General features: G+C 56.1%; 2 protein-coding genes across 10 annotated transcripts in view; both read right to left on the bottom strand.

The window, feature by feature from the left end:
- The window catches only part of CTTN (cortactin), a 39841-nt gene extending 21454 nt beyond the window's left edge, over positions 1-18387 (bottom strand). For 2 of the 6 annotated variants that reach the window (XM_042958340.1, XM_042958344.1), the window contains exons 1-5: positions 9165-9231; positions 4585-4680; positions 2149-2235; positions 1948-2021; positions 99-228 (exon numbers count right to left, since the gene is read on the bottom strand). In XM_042958340.1, coding sequence (XP_042814274.1) covers positions 99-228; positions 1948-2021; positions 2149-2235 — 291 coding nt within the window. In that variant the 5' untranslated portion in view covers positions 4585-4680; positions 9165-9231. Of the gene's footprint in view, positions 1-98; positions 229-1947; positions 2022-2148; positions 2236-4538; positions 4681-7997; positions 8084-9164; positions 9232-17946; positions 18029-18286 lie in introns of those variants that run through there. The other 4 variants (XM_042958342.1, XM_042958345.1, XM_042958343.1 and 1 more) reach the window with 4 other exon arrangements.
- Positions 18388-18791: 404 nt separating this feature from the next.
- The window catches only part of PPFIA1 (PTPRF interacting protein alpha 1), a 90623-nt gene continuing 88486 nt past the window's right edge, over positions 18792-20928 (bottom strand). For all 4 annotated transcript variants that reach the window (XM_042957596.1, XM_042957595.1, XM_042957593.1 and 1 more), the window contains one exon: positions 18792-20194. Coding sequence is in view for 1 of the 4 variants with exons in the window: in XM_042957595.1 (XP_042813529.1) it covers positions 20169-20194 (26 nt within the window). In the remaining 3 variants the exon portion in view is untranslated. The remainder of the gene's footprint in view (positions 20195-20928) is intronic.

The following is a 20928-nucleotide window of genomic DNA, read 5'->3' as shown; positions in this document are numbered from 1 at the left end:
TTCACCGCGCTGACGCGAGGCTTTTAGCCAAGAGGTCTGGGCCCCTGCCTCGCCAGCCCCGTCCCCGCCGAGGACCGGCACGCCATGCCGTCGCCTACCTTGTCCATGCGGTCCTGCTCCACGCCGAACTTCCCGCCGTAACCGTGAGAGGCTTTTGGTCCCGTTTCAAGCTCCTTCTCCTTCAGGGTCTGGTGTTCTTGAAAAACATTCTCTCTCAATTTGTGCATGCTGGGAGGGGAGGGGAGGGGAGGGGAGGGGAGGGGAGGGGAGGGGAGGGGAGGGGAGGAAAGACACAGACACACACTGAGAGGGCGGGCGGCGGGACCGCGCGGCCCCTTTCCTCCACGCCCCCAGTCCCTGCCTTCGCCGGGCTCCGGGCTCCCTTCCTCCGCCAGCCTCCCTTCCTCCGCCAGCCGGCCCATCTGGTCAGCAGAGCTCAGAGTGACGCTTACAGGGAAAAAGGAACTAATCTGCGCTGGGCCAATGAGTCATCCCAGATCCAAGAGTGGCCGCGCCAAAACGTGAGTTTTTCTCTGATTTCTTAAGGAGAAGAGGTTCTCTTTCCTCAGGTAGCGGGATCAGGAGAAGCCCTTTTGCCGGCATCACCTCACGGCACAAGCGGAAACCAAGCCAACGGTCCCGTATCCCAGAGACCCTGAGGACGCTGCTCAGAGACCGTGAGACGGAACGTGGAGACCACGTCTCTACCTGACGTACTACTGCTTTTACCGATTCCAAGGTGACACGAGGGACTTTCAGAATTTATCATCTGAAGCCACTTTCTACTTCTAACACCGGGGACAGCGAAGCGCATCACAAGACGTGGCCAAGATGTGGCAGGTCGAGAAGCTTCTAGAGCTGCCACCATCAGGGGACCATAAAGTGGCACAAAGGCCAACCCACAGGGCTGTCCAGGGGTCACCGTGTCCACACGTCTGGACAATCCCAGAGTGCACTGAGAAAGCAGACCACGGCCCAGTGCCCTTGGCGGGGCGGGGGGAGATACTGTTCCAACACCTGGAAGGGCCACAGGGCGCCCACGACCATCCCAGGGGCTCACGCGACATCCAGCACGTTTCGAAGCCACGGGAACAGAAACAACGAGGGAGCAACGGTGACTTCACCAGCTCGGGAGTCGGCTCCCAGGGCCTCAACGTCCTCACGTGGCTTCTGTGGAAGGTGTGGGCTCAGCAAGTCAGGGAGGAACCAACACTTGGGTCTAAAATACCCACGCTACAGACTTCACCCTCTTTTGGGGATGATTTCCTGGCTCTGCCTCAGCCAAGAACAGCTTCATTTTCCCGAAAGATACGGGGCCAAGGAAGACAAACCCCGCAGGCGACCCGGACAGATCACAGGGATGGCCCTTCACGGCAGGGACGGGAGGGTACAAGCGGAAGCCGGTGCGGCCTAAATAAAAGTCTGAGCACAGTTTCAAGGCTTTTGCCTACACTTCCTGACAAGGAAACACCACCGGAAGGAGCAGGGCCCACTCTCCCGCGGGACAATCCCTCAGCTCTATTTGGGGCCTTTCGGGAGAACACGATGCTCAGCATCCAGCTCCCCGGTACCCCACGGGCAGTGACAAAGCAGGAAAATTAGAGTCGTGCAGGGGGGTGGTTAAGGCGTAAGGTATTCGAACCCATCGTGTGGGGCAGGAACGCCCCACCTACAAACCGCGTGGGAGACCGCGTCCCTTAGAGATGCTGGAAATGTCAGCACAAGAACTGTTTGTGACGGGAGCTTCTCAGCGACCACGTGTACGTGCAAACACACGGAGGGAAGCGTGGAATCGTGTCTCACGGGAACCTCAGCTCGCGAGACAGGCCGAGCCGTGCCAGCGTGCGTTCACGGAGAAGCTGTGTCCTCCCCCCCCACACCCCCCCACCAGTCTGCATCTTCGCCCTTCAAAAGGCCGATTTCACACCAACATTAAGAGTCTCTTACTTGATGTGCTCCTGGTGCCCAGACCCTTGCACGGTCTTGGCCCCCCATCTCTGCTCCTTCTCACTCACGTCGTTCTGGAAAGAGAAGTCAGTGAGGAGCGAGGCCCACGCGGGCCTGTAAGACACACGGACAACCCGAACGGAAACAGGAAGAAAATCGCTTCTGGGAAAAGTGACACAGAGGTAGGCTGGTGACTCATACCACAAAATCGGGGTCGGTCTCCCAGTCATCGGCGCCCCCGTCGTCCTGGGGGATGGTCACGGCGTGGCCCGCCGAAGCTTTCCACATCTGAAAGAGCAGGGCCCGGGGTCAGGGAGGCCTGGGAGAACGGCTCTCAGAGGCCAGCCGACAAGCTCTCTGGCCACAGCATGACAGCTCGGAGCTCGGGGGGCTGGGCGGCCGGGCCACCAAATGCCCACCCACAACCCCGTGCGGGAATGACATCAGACGCAAAAGAAACATCGTGTGAGATTTCTAACACCGCTCTCAAGTGGCATCTGAGACCCATCAGAAACATTCTGGCTTCAACTCAAGTGGGAAAGTGTTCTGGAAGATAAGAAAGTCACGCGTGCATTGACGTCATCCATGAAGAATACATCCCTCCGAGGGTGCCTGGGTGGCTCCGTCGGTCAAGCGTCCGACTTCAGCTCGGGTCATGATCTCGCGGTTCGTGGGTTCGAGCCCCGCGTCGGGCTCTGTGCTGACGGTTCAGAGCCTGGAGCCCGTTCCAGATTCTGTGTCTCCCTCTCTCTCTGCCCCTCCCCTGCTCATGCTCTCTCAATAAATAAATGTTAAAAATTAAAAAAAAAAAAAAAATCCCTCCAGGGGCACCTAGGGGGGTTGGGCTCAGTCTGTTAAGCGTCCAACTTTGGCTCAGGTCACAATCTTGCCATTCATGAGTTCTAGCCCCACGTCGGGCTCTGTGCTGTCGGCGCAGAACCCGCTTCGGATCCTGTCTCCCTCTTTCTCCGCCCCTCCCCCGTTCTCTCTCTCTCTCTCTCTCTCTCTCTCTCTCTCTCTCTCTCATGGGCTGTCCACTCCTCCTCCAGCACGTCAGCGCCAGAAGGGGCCATCTGGCACAGAGACCAGGGACAGCGGCCTCACACCTGAACGAGACAAGACTTTTCCTGACTGCGAAGGTAAAATCAAACTTTTAAGGATTTCAAGAGAAACCCATGTGTGAGAACGGGCTCCTTTTCCATACAAGCACTGGTAAGATTTCACCTCGGCCAGGAAGCAACTGAAACACTGTTTTAAGTTGATCACCCAGGAGTTCCAGCCACGTGTCTGAACCGGGGACACCCAGTGGGTGCTTTGTGGGGTGCCACACGGGTGCTCCTGTGGCTTGAATTCAGCCACAACAAAAGCCCGTCTGGACCCGCCCCCTCCTCTAGTGGGTCTCAAGTCCAAATCCGGGTGGCAGCGAGGGGCAAATCGGGGCACAGCTCTCAAGTCCCCAGATGCGACTCCTGTCACTGTCTCCTGAACAGGCAACAGTTTGCTAGCAGGTAAGGCAGGATCCACACTGTCCCCTCAAGGCCACCTCGAACCTCGCTCCCTTCTGTCTAGGTGTCACAAAGCCCGGCAACAACTTCCCAGATGTAATCTGCTGTCGACACGATGTAAAAAAAAAAATTTTTTTTAACGTTTGTTTTTGTGAGACACAGAGAGACACAGTGCGAGTGGGGGAGGGGCAGAGAGAGGGAGACCCAGAATCCGAAGCAGGCACCAGGCTCCGAGCCATCAGCACAGAGCCCGACGCGGGGCTCGAACCCACGAACCGTGAGATCGTGACCTGAGCCGAAGTCGGACGCTTCACCAACGGAGGCACCCAGGCGCCCCGGCTGACACGATTTTAGACAGCAAACAGACTCAACTCTCAGCCCGGGAGGGGCAAAGCAGACCATGGTCCTGGGGCGCCCATTCACAGAGGAAAGAATGGATGACTGAAAGTCGTGAGATTTGCCCCCCGTCTCTTCGTCTCCAGTCAAGTGTGCCCGTGGCCCCGAGCTGGAAAGACGCCACCCAACTGCAGGACTTCAGCTGCCTGCGGTTCGGGCCAGAGGAGACAGTCACATGAAAGGACAGGGTCTCTGGGGAGGGCCGGTGAGGCCGACTCTCCCCGGAAGCTGAAAGCGAAAGAGATCTCTGCCCGTTGTTCTAGACCCATCAGGACAACACGGCAGGGCCCCACCTTCCCTGGTCCTTCTGGAAGCCTGCTTCATCAGAGGGCAGAGAGAGCACCTGTGCCTGCCTCCTCACACCCTGCCTGGGAGCCGCGCCCACCCTCCACCCGCTTCCTGCTCCCCAGCTCGAGCTCTCTTTCGAAACCACAGGCCACACTGGAAACTGGGCTGGACTCCTTAAACGTCATTGACTCGTTTATTCGCAAGTAATCTCTACACCCAACATGGGGCTCGAACTCACGACGCGGTGACCCCAAGGTCAAGAGTCACGTGCTGTTCCAACAGAGCCAGCCAGGCGCCCTCCTGACTTCACTTTTTATGTAAACAACAAAATATCCTCCCAGCAAATTACTGTCCCCACAGACCCAAAGGGAATCCCCTCCCCTTCCCGGCTCACGGACTCACCCCACTGGCCCCAGGGGAGAGGACACAATGGCGACAAGGCACAGACCTTTCTTCCCGCCCCAAGGTGAAAGGCTGCTCACAGGTCCCTGTCTGAAACGCAGTGATCCGATGAGGAAATTCCAGGCATCTGGAGCGATTCCGTCTGTAACACGATGAAGAAGAAAAAGCTCAGGAGGACGTCTGCCGCCAGCCTCTCTGGGCAAGTCGTCACGCGTGCAGAGCCTCTCAGGAATCCGTGACCTCCTCCCGCACGTCACACGGCTTTGGGAAGAAATCTGAGAGGAGGGAGGGAGGGAGCGCACTCTACTAACCAAAAAGCTCAACCGGTCTCCGGACACATTGAGAAAATACACAAAACAACAAGTCTCCAAAGATTTATAGCTGCATAAAGTTTTCCCTTCGTGCAAACAGACATTATTGCTGCAACCTGCCAGCATACATCTTCTGTCGGCCTTCGCAACGACATTGCTGGGGCGCCTGGGTGGCTCAGTCGGTTGAGCACCCGACTTCAGCTCAGGTCACGATCTCACTGTCCGTGAGTTCGAGCCCCGCGTCGGGCTCTGGGCTGATGGCTCGGAGCCTGGAGCCTGCTTCTGATTCTGTGTCTCCCTCTCTCTCTGCCCCTCCCCCATTCATGCTCTGTCTCTCTCTGTCTCAAAAATTAATAAACGTTAAAAAATCTTTTTTTTTTAAAAAAAGACATTGTTAAAAGTAATAAAATCTATTACCGTGAGTTAAAACACACACACACACACACAGACACACACACACACAGAGGGCCACCTGGGTGGCTCAGTCCATTTAAGCATCCGACTTTGGCTCAGGTCATGATCTCAAGGTTCGTGGGTTCGAGCCCCGTGTGGGGCTGTGTGCTGACAGCCCGGAGCCTGGAGCCCGCTTTGGATTCTGCGTCTCCCTCTCTCTCTGCCCCTCCCCGGCTCACACCCTGTCTCCCTCTCTCAAAAATAAATAAACATTAACAAATAAAAAAGCTAAGGAAACCTCTCTGAAAGGGACCGTGATGCGGCCGGGCGACACACAGCCCGGGGACTGCTGTCTGGATGAGAAGCGGGGTGACTCGGGGAGCAAGGGAGAAGCCGGCTGCACTTCTAATGAACGTTACAGTTACTGCACAGAGATCAAGACTCCAATTAGTCAAGCCACCGACTCCCCACCGACTCCCGAAAACCATACGGCAGCCTCGACTGGCACCGCACGGTTGGACATTACGGAGCAGAGGAAGAAAGTCCCCTCGTTCCCTAGAAACAAGCCAGTCCCGAGCACACACCGCTCACACCCGAGAGCAGCTGCGTCACAGACCGGGAGCCACGGCGGCGGTGCTCTGCCAGCCTTCCTCACGCTCCATTTCCTACTGAGTTCCTGACCCTACGGTTCACGCCCGCCTTCTCCCCAGTCCCCTCTGGACACCCTAACTTCTGCGGGCTGCTCCGCACACGCCAGGTACCGAAGTTGTTACCGTCATCGGCAAACATCTAGAAACATCCACACAAGAGCAGCCAGTGATGGCCTCACATCTACAACAAATTAGTAGATGTGAGGCCTCCAAATTCTAAAGTAAAAACGATTTTTTTAAAAAACATCGCAAGGATCACTGTTTGAAAACGTAAAAGCCTGCATGTTGGTTTACACCCAAACACAATGCCTTTGGCCCCCGACCTCACACCGCACACAAAAACCGGTCAAAGATCTAACATTTAAGCGTAAACTATTAAGCTCTTACAAGGAAACACAGGACTAGATTTTCATAACCTCCAATTTGGCAACAGTTCTTAGCACGAAGAAGAAGTGGAAAGAACAGAGAAAATGGACGAAATGTGAAACTCTGTGCTTCAGAAGCCGCCATCAAGAGCGCGAGGACAATTCACAGAACAGGGGAGACTGTTCCCTAGTCCCATGTCCAAAACAAGTCAGGAATTCCTGCAACTGCATTAATATAAAGGACGCTTGACCACACTGCAAAACGGGGAAGGACCTGAATAGACGTCTCCCCAGAGATAAGAGAGCTACTCACATAAGCTGCTAGCTGCTAAGCTCACAAAAGATACCCGGGATGGTGAACCGTCAAGGGAGCGCAACTCAAGACACAGCAGATACCGAGCCTCTCATTCCAGCACGGCTGAAACCAAAGACACGGCCAATAACAACTTCGAGGGGGGTGTGAAGAAACCGGAGCCGCCTCACCCCTCGGGTGGGAATGCAAAGCGAGGCACCGTGTGGCAGGTCCTCAAAAGCTTAAACACAGTTACCAAATGACCCAGGGGTTCCAACCCCCAGAGTCGGACGCGAGAGAAACGACAACTTCCGTCCGCACACCAACCTGCACGGAACGCGCACAGTATCCTTCACGACAGCCCCAAAGCAAACACGATGCCAACGCCCGTGTTACGTAACCGGCCCACGTGAGCCACTCGTAGGAGGGAATAGGATCTGGCAAGAAACGGGAGTGAAGGCCGGATGCCCCGCGACACGATGACGTGAAAACACGCGAAGCAAAGCAGCCAGGCAGCGCAAGACAGTGTATTATACAGTCCCGTGTACGTGCAATGTCCAGAGCGACCAAGTCTAGGGAGACGAAAAGCACACGGGTGGTTGCTGGCGCTGGAGGGAGGGTAACAGGGATTCTTCGTGAGGTGCCAGAATTGCCCTAAAACTCATCGTGGCGACCGATGGCTGCTCAACTCTGTGACTAGACTAGAAAACTATTTAATGGAACCCTTAAAAAAACTTTTTTTAATGTTTATTGCATGTTTGAGACAGAGAGAGACAGAGCACGAGCAGGGGAGGGGCAGAGAGAGAGGGAGACGCTGTCAGCCCAGAGCCCGACGCGGGGCTCGAACTCCTCAACCGGGAGATCACGACCTGAGCCTAAGTCGGACACCCAACCGACTGGGCCACCCGGTCGCCCCTTAATCGAACCCTCTAAATGAGTGAACCACACGGTATGTGAATTATATCTCAGTGAAACGGTCACCCAGAAACACTGTTCGCTGTTCACCATGAACAGACCTTCCTTGCAAACGTCACACGTGCCCACCGACACCACACCAGCATGAACTCAGCTCGCGCTGCCACACAGAGTGGGAAACGCTGCAGGGCAAAGTTTCAGATGATGGGACAGAATTCACTTTGCAGCAACCTCGCTGCCTTCGCTGGGGCAGAGGGGCAGAGAGCGAAAAGGCATCTGAGCAGCCAACACAGGGGTCCCGGACGCCCGCGCCCCGCCAGAGGAACGCCCCGGGGGGGCGGGGGGGGGGGGGTCTGGGCCTGTGTGCCGTCCTCTGCTCAGAGCGCCCGCGTGCACGCCCACAAGGTGAAGGCCAGGGACTGTGACCCAGTCCACCCGTGGCTGGCACAGTGCCACGCAGGGCAGGGCCCGGAAGACTCGCGCACTCAACCACGCCCTTTCTGAGCACCTTACCTGTGCTGCACGGCACCCACCTAAGTCTGAATCACCAAACGCACGCACTTAAAAGTGTTCTAAAGATGAGCCCGTCCAAATGCTTCCACTGGAAGGCAAAGGCTGTAGTGACTGGGAGACCTAGGGTCCAACCGGAGTCGGCATCCCCCTCCCCCTTTATTCCTGGGTCCGGAAGTGACCTTCAGGACGCTTCCCGCTCCTTCAGGATCTGGGACTGCTTTTCCGAGAGAGCCAGAGAGACACCGGGGCAGTGACTCACCAGGCGGTCAGAGGGGGGCAGGCCAGGAGGGGCCTGCCCGACAGCCCCGGGCTGGCCGGGCCTGCTGGGCGGAACCCCGCGCGGCCAGAACCCAGGGGGTTAATCCCTGAAGGAGCGCGGCGCCCGCAGGGCGGGCCGGGGAGGGGAGGCCTCCAGAACTGCGCTCAGCGGAAAATGGCATTCCTCCCCGAGAGGCCCCACAAGGCCACGGATTCCAGCCCGAGGAAGCCCGGTCCCCTCTCCCCCCCCCCCTCCGCCCCTCCAGCGGGGGGGATCGCGCGCCCGTAACGTGCAAGCGATGGAAACAGAACACGCAGAAAGCCCCAAAGCACCTTTCCGGTGACTTCCAACATACCCAGAGGAGGGGCTGCCCCAAATTTAGAGCCTCGCAACTTGCCGCAGGGGCGCACGTCGCCGCACTCCCACTGACCTGATTGCACAACCTCGCGGAAGGTGCGGGCTGCGGGAGGACCCCCGACCCCTCGGATCCGCCCCTCCCCTGCCCCCGCGACCCCCGCCGCTCCCCGCCGGATTCCCGCCTCTGGGACCCCGCCCCTCCGACCCCGGCCCCCCCTCCCCCCGACCCCGTTCCTCCCCCACAGGGCCCCTCTCCCGCCCCACCTCGCCCAGACCCCCGGCCCCTCCCCCTCGGGCCTCCCCCATCCCCTCCAGCGCCGAGGCCCCCCACCCCCACCCCCGTCGCACCCTCCCGCCCCCCCCGTCCGGTCCGCAGCCCCGACCCCACACCTCAGCCGCCCGCCCGGCCCGGGGACGCCTCGCCCGAGCTCCCCCCGCGCCCGAAACCGCGAGCGGAAGAGCGGCGAGACCGCAGCGACCGCCGCTTCCTTCCCGTTCCGGGGCTGGCGGCGCCCGAGGGACGAGGCAGAGAAGCCGGCCGCCCCCCCCGGAGGAGGCCGCGCTCGCTCACCGCCGCCTGGGGTCCGTCCGGGCCCGCTCGGTCCCGGCCCCGCCGCGCCCGCTGCTCCCGGCGCCCGGCTCCGCTTCCGGTTCCGCGGCGGGGAGGCGGGGCCGCATCCGGGTCCCGGCAAGGCCCCGCCCCGCGCCCCCGCGGTCCACCGCCGCGGACCCCACGGCCGGGAGCGGCCTCCCGCGCCCACGTGGCCCGGGCCGCGCCCTCCGTCGGCGCCGACGCGGGCTCCGCCCGGGTGCGGGCCGCCCGACAGGCCTGACGTGCCCTCGGCCAGGAGGAAGTGCCGCGGGGCGGCCGCTCGGACTGCGATCGGGTGAGGATTCCAGGTCTCCCGGCCCGGGTGGAAGGAACGTGCGCCAGGCAAGCGAAGGAGCACACGCATCATCCCCCGCCCTCCCCGTCCGACCATCCGTCCCTCCACCCACCCTCCATTCACGCACTCACCCAGCCGTCCGCCCTTCATCCATCCACCCATCCATCCTTCCATCCACCCATCCATCAGACAGCTATGATCTGTCCATCCACGCACCATTTCTTCGCCCATCCACCCGCCCATCCTTAGTGGGTCACCTCATCTTCCACCGACCCACCCTCCTGTGCATCCAGAGAAGGCCACAGATGTATCAAGAGAAGTTCGGCAGGTTAAACATGGACCTTGGCCGCAGGGTCCTTCAGCCTGGAAAGGAAGTCAGGCATAATCACGCAGATACATAACTAAGAAACAGAATAAATGCAATAAAGAAGGCAAAGGTGTTGTGAAATCGTTCTGGAGAAAAGGTGGGACCTGGACTCACCCAGGAGATCAGAGAAGGAGAGTCTCTGAGCAATTAACATTTGGACCAAGATCTGAAGGCCAAGTAGAAGGAAGGAGGGTAGAATTTTCCAGGTAGAGAGAACAGCATGTGCAAAGGCCCTGAGGCAGAGGAACTGAAGAAAGTTCAGTGTAGCAGAAGCATGGTGATGAAGCAGGACAGTGGGGGAAGACGGAGCCAGGTCATGCAGAGGCTGGCAGGGCACACAAGGACCTTGATCTTGATTCTAAAATAAATGGGAAGTCCTTAAAGTTAAGCATAGACGAGACATCATAAAGTCTGAATTGTAATGAGATCCCTCTGGCTGCAGTGTGGGGAATGGATGGGAAGAGGGCCAGGAAGGAGCCTAGTACAGCCAGTTCAGGCAAACGGGTGGTGGCAGGTAAGATGGAGAAAAGGGAGTAGATACAAGAGACATTTAGGAAGTTAAATTCTCTTGGGGCGCCTGGGGGGGCTCAGTCGGTTGAGCCTCCGACTTCGGCTCAGGTCATGGTCTAACAACCTGTGAGTTGGAGCCCCGCGTCGGGCTCTGTGCTGACGGCTCGGAGCCTGGAGCCTGCTTCGGATTCTGTGTCTCTCTCTCTGCCCCATCCCCACTCATGCTCTGTCTCTGTCTTGAAAACAAAATAAAAACATTAAAAATAATTTTTTTTTGAAGTACAAGTGGTTTTTTTAAGTTTTTACCCAGATTCTAATTAACATTCAGTGCAATATCAGTTTCAGGTGTGCAATATAGCGATTCATCACCTACAAAGAACACCGAGTGCTCATCACAAGTACCCCCCTGAATCTCCCCCTACCCGTTTAGCCCATCTCTGACCCACCTCCCTCCATCAACCCTCAACTTTGTTCCCTAGAGTTAAACGTCTGTTTTTGGCTTTCTCTCTCTCTCCGCCCCCTTTGCTCATTTGTTTCTTAAATTCCACATGAGTGAAATCATATGGTATTTGTCTTTCTTTGCCTTATTTCGCTTAGCATAATACGCTCTAGTTCCATCCACGTTGTTGGAAATGGCAGGATTTCATTCTTTTTGATGACTGAATAATACTCCGCTGTATATATCCCGCATCTTTATTCATTCATCAGTCGATGGACACCTGGGCTGCTTCCGTATCTTGGCCGTTGAACATCCCTTTGAATTAGTGTTTTTGTACTTTTTGGGTCAATACCCACTAACGTGATTGCTAGACTGTAGGGTAGCTTTATCTTTTTTTATTTATTTTTGCACGAGGGAGAGAGAGAGACAGTGTCAGTGGTGGGGGCGGGGGGAAAGCAGAGAGAGAGGGAGATCCAGAATCCAAAGCAGGCTCCAGGCTCCGAGCCATCAGCACAGAGCCCGACGTGGGGCCTGAACTCACAAACCACAAGATCATGACCTGAGCCGAAGCCGGACTCAACCAACTGAGCCACCCAGGCGCCCCGAGTAGTTCTATTTTTTTAACTCTTTGGGGAACCTCCACACTGTTTTCCAGAATGGCTGCGTTGGTTTGCATTCCCACCCACACCTGCTGTTTCTTGGGTTGTTGAGTTTAGCCACTGTGACAGGTGTGAGGTGACATCTCATTGTGGTTTTGCTTTGTCTTTCCCTGACAATGTGCGATGCTGAGCATCTTCTCATGTGTCCGTTGGCCATCTGTTTTGTCTTCTTTGGAGAAGTGTCTGGCCAAGTCTTCCGCACATTTTGTAACTGGGTTATTTGTTTTTTGGGTGTTGAGTTTTACAAGTTTTTCATGTATTTTAGATACTCTCTATGAGAGGTGTCATTTGCAAATATCTTCTGGAGGCTGCCTTTTCGTTTTGTTGATTGTTTCCTTTCGCTGTGCAGAAGCTTCTTATCTTGAGGAAGTCCCAATATATTGTTGCTGTAATCCCGTGGTTTTCGGTATAGTCACAGGCTGATAACGACCGTGACCACAAGAGAATTTTAGGACATTGGCTTTTTGTTGTTGTTAATTTTTTTTTAACATTTATTTTTGACAGACAGAGCACGAGCCGGGGAGGGGCAGAGAGAGGGGGGCACACAGAATCGGAAGCAGGCTCCGGGCTCCGAGCTGTCAGCACAGAGCCCGATGCGGGGCTCGAACCCACCGACTGTGAGATCATGACCTGAGCCCAACCAACTGAGCCACCCAGGCGCCCTGGACGTTCTCATCCCCAACAAAACCCAGCTCATGAGCAGTCACTCCCACTCCCCCCCCCCCCCGCCCCCAAAGCTGCTACGTCCTCTCAGCAAGGCGGGTGTCACTGCTTCCACTTTTCTGACGAGGACAACCAAGGCTTCCTGGAGATTTTGTGGCGGGAGGGCGGCATGAGCGTTTGTGACGCCCAACGAGGGCTCTGGCTGCTGGGTGGAGAACCGAGCGAGCCTCCGGGAGGCTCCCGGGTGAAAAGCCGCGGCGGCTGCCCCCTCTGACGCACGGCTCCTGTCCTGCAGGAGGCAGGGACTGGCTGGCTCCATGGCAACTGCAGACACAACACACGTTTGCAAAGCACAGACGTACAGCCAGGCTCAAAAGCGAGTTGAGCGTCTCCGCGGACCAGAAACGAAGAGACGTGCGAAGTGCTGAGGGGGGGCCAAGGCCGCATGCCTGCTGGGCCTGAGCACCCCCCCCCCCCACCCCGTCTGTACAGAAGACTGGAAAGGTCACTGCAGCCGGGTGGGGGGAAGCAGCCGGTATCTGCGTCACCAAGAAGGCCCAATGCCTCCGAGGGTGTGGCAGAGACTGGAGCTGTGACGGTCCCCCCCCCCCCGCCCCCACCATGCCCTTCTTCCCTACCAACCGGGCATGTGTCGTCGCTACAGGATGGCTCTCGGCTTCACTCGGACGTGGGTGCGGAGCGGCGGGTTCTGGGCCCGGCCCCTGGAAACCCCCGTGGACCCCCCACGCTATGGGATGCTGTGGCGGCAGAGGGGGTCACTTTCCTCTGGCTGCTGTGACAAATTAGGACAAATGTAGCCGCTCAAAAAATCCCCAAAAAACCACCACCCCAGTTTCTTCTCCTAGAGTTCTGGGGTCCAGAGGTCTGACGGCAGGGTCATTGGGCCAAAGCCAAGGTGCTGCCCGGGCCGGTCCTTCGGGAGACCCGAGGCGACGACCTGCTTGTGGCCCTTCTCCCTCCCGAACGTAGCTTGCAGTCCTCGCCTCACTCACACCGAAGCGTCCGTTGTCACATCTACTTCCTCCTTGTAGTGAAATCTCTCGCGGCCTCCCTAGTCTAGGGACACCTGTGAGGACAGGGCCCACTGGGACAGTGCAGGGCTGTGGCAGCTGAAGCAGACGGGGCCGCTGGAGCCCCGAGTGAACCGCGCTCCCGCGTCCACGCCTCCTTGCAGCCTGACGGTCCTGGTCCCTCTGGGTCGCCGTCACAGAAAAGCACCGAAGAGGCGGCTTACGGGCCACAGAAACGTATTTCTCACGGTTCTAGCGGCCCGAAGTCCAAGATCGAGGTGCCAGCAGACTGGCGTCCGAGGAGAGCCGGCCATTCGCAGATGGCCGCCTTCCCGCCGTGTCCTCACGTGGCAGAAGGGGCAAGGGAGCCCTCCGGGGTCCCTTCTACAAGAGCCCTGGCAAGAGGTCTCCACCCGCGGGACCTAAGCACCCCCCAGAGGGCCTGCCACCGAGTATCATCATGTTGGGCACGAGGTTCAACACAGGAATTTGGGGACACACACACACCTCACAGCGGTGACATTGCTGTGCCTCCTGTCCAGAGGCAGATGGGGTTTACTCCCGCAACCTCTGAAGTCGTGGCTGGGCTGGTGCCTTGTTCTGACCAATATAACGTGGCAGAAATGACACTGCCTGAGGTCTACATACACCGCTAAGGGGTCCAGCCCTTGGGACACCTTAGTGTCCGATCTTGCACTCCCGGAACCTGAGGCTGCATCGCGGAGTGTGGGAGAGCCGCGGGAGCGGGAACTCAGGCGCCCCAGCCTGCAGTCGGCACTAGGGGCCGGTGACCGCCACCACGTGGGGAGCCGGCGAATCCAGGAAGATCTGGCAGAAGAGCCACCCCGACTGGCAATCCACCAAATCGGGACAAACGAGGGATCATTGCTGGTTACTACCACGGAGTTTGGGGGTGGATTTTCACACAGCAGATAAGAAAGCAGAGCAGATGGTGATCCTTTAGTGGATTATGAATCAGATTCCTGAGGGGAAAGGCAGCGTGCAAAACAGAAGGCAGCAGAAGAGAAAGTGTAACCGTTCGTGCATCCACAGGAGTTGCGATTATCTGCTGCTGTGTGAGAAACCACCCCAAAGTTAACAGTAAACGGCCATTTGATGATGCTGCGGTTCCGTGGAGGGGACGTTGGGGCAGGGCACGGGGCAATGGCTCATTTTTGTTTCCAGGGGAGCCCCAGCTTCGGTGGCTCAAATGGCTAGCCACGGCTGGGATGAAATGACTGGGGCCATGTGCCTGGGGCTTTGGTTCGGACTCTTGGGGAGAGATTCTCATTGCCTCTCCCCATCCTGTCTTTGGGGACCAGAGGTCCAGTGTGGCCTCCTAAGATGCTGGGCACATACAACAGGCACTTGGACTTCTTACTTAGGGGCTGTTTTATTTTATTTTATTTTTTTAATTAATTTGCGGGACAGAGAGAGGGAGAGAGAGAGAAAGAGAATCCCAAGCAGGCTCCACACTGTCAGCTCAGAGGCGGACATGGGGCTCGAACTCACAAACCGTGAGATCATGACCCGAGCCAAAACCAAGAGCTGGATGCTTAACCGACTGAGCCCCCCAGGCACCTCTGGGGGCTGGTTTCTGTCGGGCTCCTGATGGCCTCAGTTCAGCGGTCCCCGAGCATCACATCTACATATCCATTTGGTCAACTCCGTCACTGAGGCTGGCCCAGGCTCAGGGGGAGGCCTTAGACTCCACCCTCTCAACGGGACTTGTAGGGAAGCACCTGCCGCCCATCGTGACTGTGACGTCGTCATATGCCGCGTTTCAGCAAGTCTAAGATGTCACCACTTGCAGGACGCGTCCTGATGTCACACGTATCAAAATGCGTAAAGCAGGGTCAAGATGGAATCGTGACGTGTAGCACGTGGGTGATGACTTGTGGCGGGAGATGTGTCTCCGCTGCCGGGTGCGGCTCAGAGTTCGAACCCGGGCTACGTTACGTTCCAAAGGGAGGGCCAGGGAGCAGTCCGTCCAGGCTGAGACCGTCTATTGCACGGAGGGGATCCCTAAACAACTACTAACGCTTTCCATTCTAGAAACTTCTGCACAAATGCCAAAGGAAGGTAGACCGTAAACCCTCACGAATCCATCACCCAGCTTCCGCCAGTATCAACCCACACGGTCAGTTAATGTTTGACGCATACCCCGACCTAACCCAGGGCATAGAAGTCGCAGAGGTTGGGTTAGCTCACGTGTAAATACCGGGCCATACGGTGGCACCGCGAGCCCTTTCTGTTGTAGTCCTAGCAATCCATGTGGCTGAGCCATAAATAATGCTTTATTGCCTAGATGCCACGAGATAAATCTGAGACGGATGGGCCGGGGCCCACACTGAGCACACAGGAGCTAGTAGGGAAGCAAGGGGAGGAAATGGAAAGAACAGGAGCACACGGGGTAGGGAGGGCAGTCAGAACCAGAGCGGGGGCAGCCACGGTTTCCCTGGAAATAGTGTGCGTGCTGTCACTGTGAGCAAAAAATTAAAAACAGGAAGGCACCGGGAGGACTCAGTCACTTGAGCTCTGACTTCCGCCCAGGTCACGATCTCATGGTTCGGGAGTTCGAGCCCCACGTCGGGCTCTGTGCTGACAGCTCGGAGCCCGGATCCTGCTTCCGATTCTGCGTCTCCCTCTCTCTCTGCCCCTCCCTCTCTCTCTCTCTCTCTCTCTCTCTCTCTCTCTCTCTCTCTAAGTAAATAAACATTAACAAAAATAAAATAAATAAATAAAACAGGGGCACCCAGGTGGCTCAGTTGGTAGACCATGCAAGTCTTGATCTAAGGGTCATGGGTTTGAGCCCCACGCTGAGGGCAGAGACTACTTAAAATCTTTAAAACTAAATAGAAATCAGGGTCACCTGGGTGGCTCAGTCGGTTTCGCATCTGACTCTTGATTTCAACTCATGTCATGATCTCACAGTTCATGAGATCGAGCCCCACGTCGGTTCCCTGCTGACAGTGTAGAGTCTGCTTGGGATTTTCACTCCCTCTCTCTCTCCTCCTCTCCTCCACTCTCTCTCTCTCTCTAAATAAATAAACTTAAAAAAAATTTAAATTAACATAAAAATTAAAAAGAAAATAAGGTGTTGGAGACTAAGACGTCTTCAGCCCTCTAGTTGTGCAATGTCACAATCCCTTAGTCACCACGATCATCAAAATTAAAAAGTTTTTTATTTAGTTTTTTAATTTTTTTAGAGCTTATTTTGACAGCACATGCGTGAGCGCGGGAGGGGAGAGGGAGAGAATCCCAAGCAGGCTCCGTGCCGTTAGCGCAGAGCCCCAGGCGGGGCTCAAACACACAAACTGTGAGATCACGACCTGAGCTGAGATCAAGAGTTGGACGCTCAAAGGACTGCGCCTCCCAGGCGCACCTACTTAAAAGATTTTAAATCCATTTACGTCACTTTTAAAAAATCTTTAAAAATTTTTTTTAAAGTTTTTTATTTTTGAGACAGAGAGAGAGCATGGGCGGAGGGGGGTTATCGAGAGAGGGAGACACAGAATCGGAAGCAGGTTCCAACACAGAGCTGTCGGCACAGAGCCCGACACGGGGCTCGAACCCACGAACGGTGAGACCGTGACCTGAGCCGAAGTCGGACACTTAACCGACTGAGCCACCCAGGCGCCCCAAGGACGAAGGTTCCTACGAGAGGCGGCAGGTGAGGTGCACCGAGAGGGGGTGCGGCACCCAAGCTGGGCAAGGACGGAGCCTCCCCTCCCCCGGCCTGTTTCTGCCCAGGTGCCGGGTGGTGCGGACACCGCGACAGCCTCGAGCCGGGACTGCGAAAGGTGCAGCAGGGCGACAGGGACGAGAAACAGCAGAACCCGGGCCACCCGTTCCCCCCGAGGGGTCAAGCGACGGGAAGGCGAGAGAGGGGAGCGTCTGAGATCTGGAGAAACCCACCCAGCGAAGCCGCCGCGTCAGGAAGGCGGCACCAACCGCCCATGCGCAGGCGCCTGCTGCCCCTCTGCAGAGGCCGGGGGGGCCAGACCCCTCCGCCTCCCGCGGAGCACCCGTCCGGGCGGCGGCAGGACCCCGCTGGCAAAAGGCGAGGGGGAGCGCGGGGGGCCACAGTTACCTTCAGAACGCGGGACGGGAGACCCGAGACAGGACCTTAAGGGCAGCAGTGATGAGGGTAGAGGGGCCTCAAGGAGGAGCGTGTGGCCGTGGGAGGAGTCAAGAGTCTTCCCTGGGACCCGGCAGGCCTGTGGCTCGGCAGCGGGAACATTTGGGGCGGGGGGGGGGGTGACGGGGGCGGGGCACAGCCAAGTATGGCCAACGCGTGTTTTCAGGCAAAAGTGGAATCACCACACTAAGTTTTACTAAAACACCTGCAACTTAATGAACCCTGGTGAATTGGGCTGTTTCCAGAAACTTTCAGACGCCCAAGGCTTGCCCAGATTTGATGGGGAAAAACGGAATGTTGGCTGTAAAAAGCCAGGAAGCACTCCACTGTTTCAAATCTCACACTTAACGGGGCGCCTGGGTGGCTCAGTCGGTTAAGCGTCCGACTTCGGCTCAGGTCACGATCTCACGGTCCGTGAGTTGGAGCCCCGCGTCGGGCTCTGTGCTGCCAGCTCGGAGCCCAGAGCCTGCTTCCGATTCTGTGTCTCCCTCTCTCTCTGACCCTCCCCCCATTCATGATGTCTCTCTCTGTCTCAAAAATAAACGTTAAAAAAAATAAATAAGAAAAATCTCACACTTCACACTAACGACTAGGAAATGCAGAAAATAAAGATCAGCCAGCACAGGTTCTGAACAGGAAGACACAGAGTGACCTACCTATGCCCTGAGGGACCGGGGACGGAAAGTATGACCCCACATGAAGAAAACACGCGGCCTTCACGGGAGCAGCCGGTCGGCCCTGGCAGGAGACACAGAACAGGAAGGTGAGAACCGAGCTATCTTCAGCAGTGCCCACCCCACACGGCCCACGGCCCAGGGCGTCCATCCCCGGACCGGATGGCCATACGCTCTACGCGGCACAGAGGGAGGGAACCGTCCGGTCACCCGAGCCACCGGGGAGCTTGGGCCAGAGCCGCCCGCGGTGGCCTCGTGAGGGCTGCCAACCCCAGTGCGGGCGGACCCTCCCCTCTGCCACGCTGACTGGTACGAGACTCACGACTGGGTCTGAGCTACGGGAGAAGCAGCCCGGCAGGTTCCCAGGGGCTGAGATGATGGGGAAGGACGCGGCCCTGGGCACCGTCTTGTGACCTTGGGAGGACAGCACCAGGAGAGGAAAGCCCACACGGACGACGGAAGCGGAGCGGAGACAGGGTGGAAGGCGTGCGTGTGCCCGAGGATGCACGCGCGCGCACGCGCACGCGCACGCGCACGCACACCGCTGCCCCCCGTCGGCCCGGAGGAGGGGCGGCCTCAGCCGGCCCTGTCCGTGGACCAGTCCCCTGGCCCTGCCGGCCTATCGCCTGGGCCCCCAGCTGCACGGATCTCCCGGGGCCGCTTCCTCTGGGGCACGGACACCCGGCCCTCCTCCGGAGGACACCCCCATCCTGTACGTCCACCTTCCAGCTGTGTTATTCTATCAGCTGGTTTCCACACTAGGCCTTCCACGTGGCAAAAGTGCCTCCGTGGCCCAGAGCACGAGAGAAAACCACGGCAGCCACTTCTCAAGGTAACGGCAGCTTATGCTCAGTATTCTTTATTGGCAGTGGGAAACGCTTCACTACTGTATTGAAAGACAGCAATAAATAATACTGTGATAAAAATAGTTCAAAAGTAGACTGTACATACTTTGTTACACAATCAGGAAGTTCACAAAAGATTAATAGAAAAAAATAGAACGGAAACGGTCAATCGTACAAGTAAATTAAAAGCAGAAACCAAATGTAAAAAGACATGCCGTTTCTATCTCTGTATCAGCTGCATAATAAATAACACACCATGATCTGAGCACATTTCTTGCTGGCTTTTTCATATGCCGCGTAAAAAGTAAGTACATTTGCTACTTCTATAAACCGAAATGGCTGTCGCATCAAAATCTACAAACGGACGACGAGGTCCACTCTTTAAACATGTTTACAAACAAATGTAAAAAGTTGATTTCCGTAAGAACAATAAGGCCTTTATTAGAGTTGCACTACATTATTTCCAGGATCTCGCGCCCTCCTCCTGGGTGGGCACCCAGCACCCTGCCCCGCGGTGGGAGCCCAGTGCTTCCTGATTGGTCCTCTGAGAGTTCTGGGGCCAGGGAGCTCGGGGTGCCCAGGCCCCGCTGCCCAGGCTTTCTGGGTCCTCAGCTCCCGGGTCCTGCCGGTCACTCCAGGCAAAAGCTGCCCAGCCCCCAGGGACAAGGCTCTGAAAGGGCTCACCGGTCCTAGGAGATGTTCGTAGTGTTCCGATAACCCTTCCACTCCCAGTTTTATTAGCTGATATTTAACACCAGATATTTTTAATCTGTTCACACTGCAGAATAAAGCATTTCTTGCTAGAAAAAGTGTAGTCAAGGTCAGTCATTAAAATACAACAATTGCTCAAAATTAAGTCTGATTATTTCAAAATGATTGTTGTAGAGCTACGTGACATTTGTCAAGGAAAATGCACGCTGTGTCACGATGATTTTACAAACGCGGTAAAATCCTTTTCTCTGTCAGGGTTTATTAATAAAAAATTAAACAATGATAATTACAATAAATGCATAATTTACAAAAGCCCTATATTTGTTCATAGGATTTATACATACAAGCATTACAGTACATTCATTTGAAAGACTAAACTTAGATAGAAGACCATGAATTGATTGGAAAGGATATTTATAGCCTGGATATACATGAAAAAGTAAGTAACTATATAAAAGAAGTCATAAGTTTACATAAATATAAGAAACATTAAATTCTAAAATATTTTCTCTATGGTATTCATGAATTCTTCACTAATTAAAAACTCTGTAATAAAATATCTCAGGGTCCATATAACAAGTATTAACAGATTAAAGATCCCGCTGAACTTTAAAACGTAGTCCCCGTCGGACTCAGAGTGCTGCATGATCACCGGTAGAAGTAGTGTGGGTAAACTGGAAAATAAAAGCAAGAGAACGACTCTTAAGACAGCAGCCCGAACAGCACCTTCCAGGGCCCCAGGTGGGGCCCAGCACACGCGCCCCTCCCTTCCTGTTTTAAGCGCTTCGAGAATTTAGAGAAAACATGAAGCATTTTGCACATCGAGAATTCTTTGACTGACTTCATTCTGGCATATGACTACAAGTTACCAATTAAAAAAAAAAAAGCATACAGAATCCAATCAAATACTTTTTTTTTTAAAGATTTTAAGTCATCTCCACACCCAACGTGGGGCTCCAACTCACTACGCCAAGATCAAGGGTTGTAGGCTCCCCCTCCTGGGCCAGCCAGGAGCCCCCACCCATCGAATATTCTGGCTGCCGCCCCGCTCAGAGCAGGGGAGAAGAGGGCCGGGCTCCTGGGCCCACACCCGAAATCTCCATGTTCAAACTCAGCCCCTCAGATGGTAATGCTGTTGCGTGTTTAAAAACCAATCTCTCAACTGAGAGGCCATCGCCATCACTCACGTGATGACGGTATTGAATCCGCTGGGGCCTGGTTCATTCAGGAAGGTGTATTTAAAACAAGCCAGCCAGCCGCCTGCCGACCCGGGAGCTCCGCCAGGCCAGGCAGAGCGAGTGCCACGTGCTCCCGAACACCGGGGGGGGGGGGGGGGGGGGGGGGGGGGGGGGGGGCGGTGGTCAGCTCAGCTCAGAGCAGCTCCCTTCTGCTCCGGCTGCAATCCTGC

The sequence above is a fragment of the Panthera tigris genome, chromosome D1, assembly GCF_018350195.1.
Source record: "Panthera tigris isolate Pti1 chromosome D1, P.tigris_Pti1_mat1.1, whole genome shotgun sequence".
Taxonomy (NCBI): domain Eukaryota; kingdom Metazoa; phylum Chordata; class Mammalia; order Carnivora; family Felidae; genus Panthera; species Panthera tigris.
Note: the sequence above shows the minus strand (reverse complement) of the source record. Positions and strands in the feature narration are given on the sequence as shown.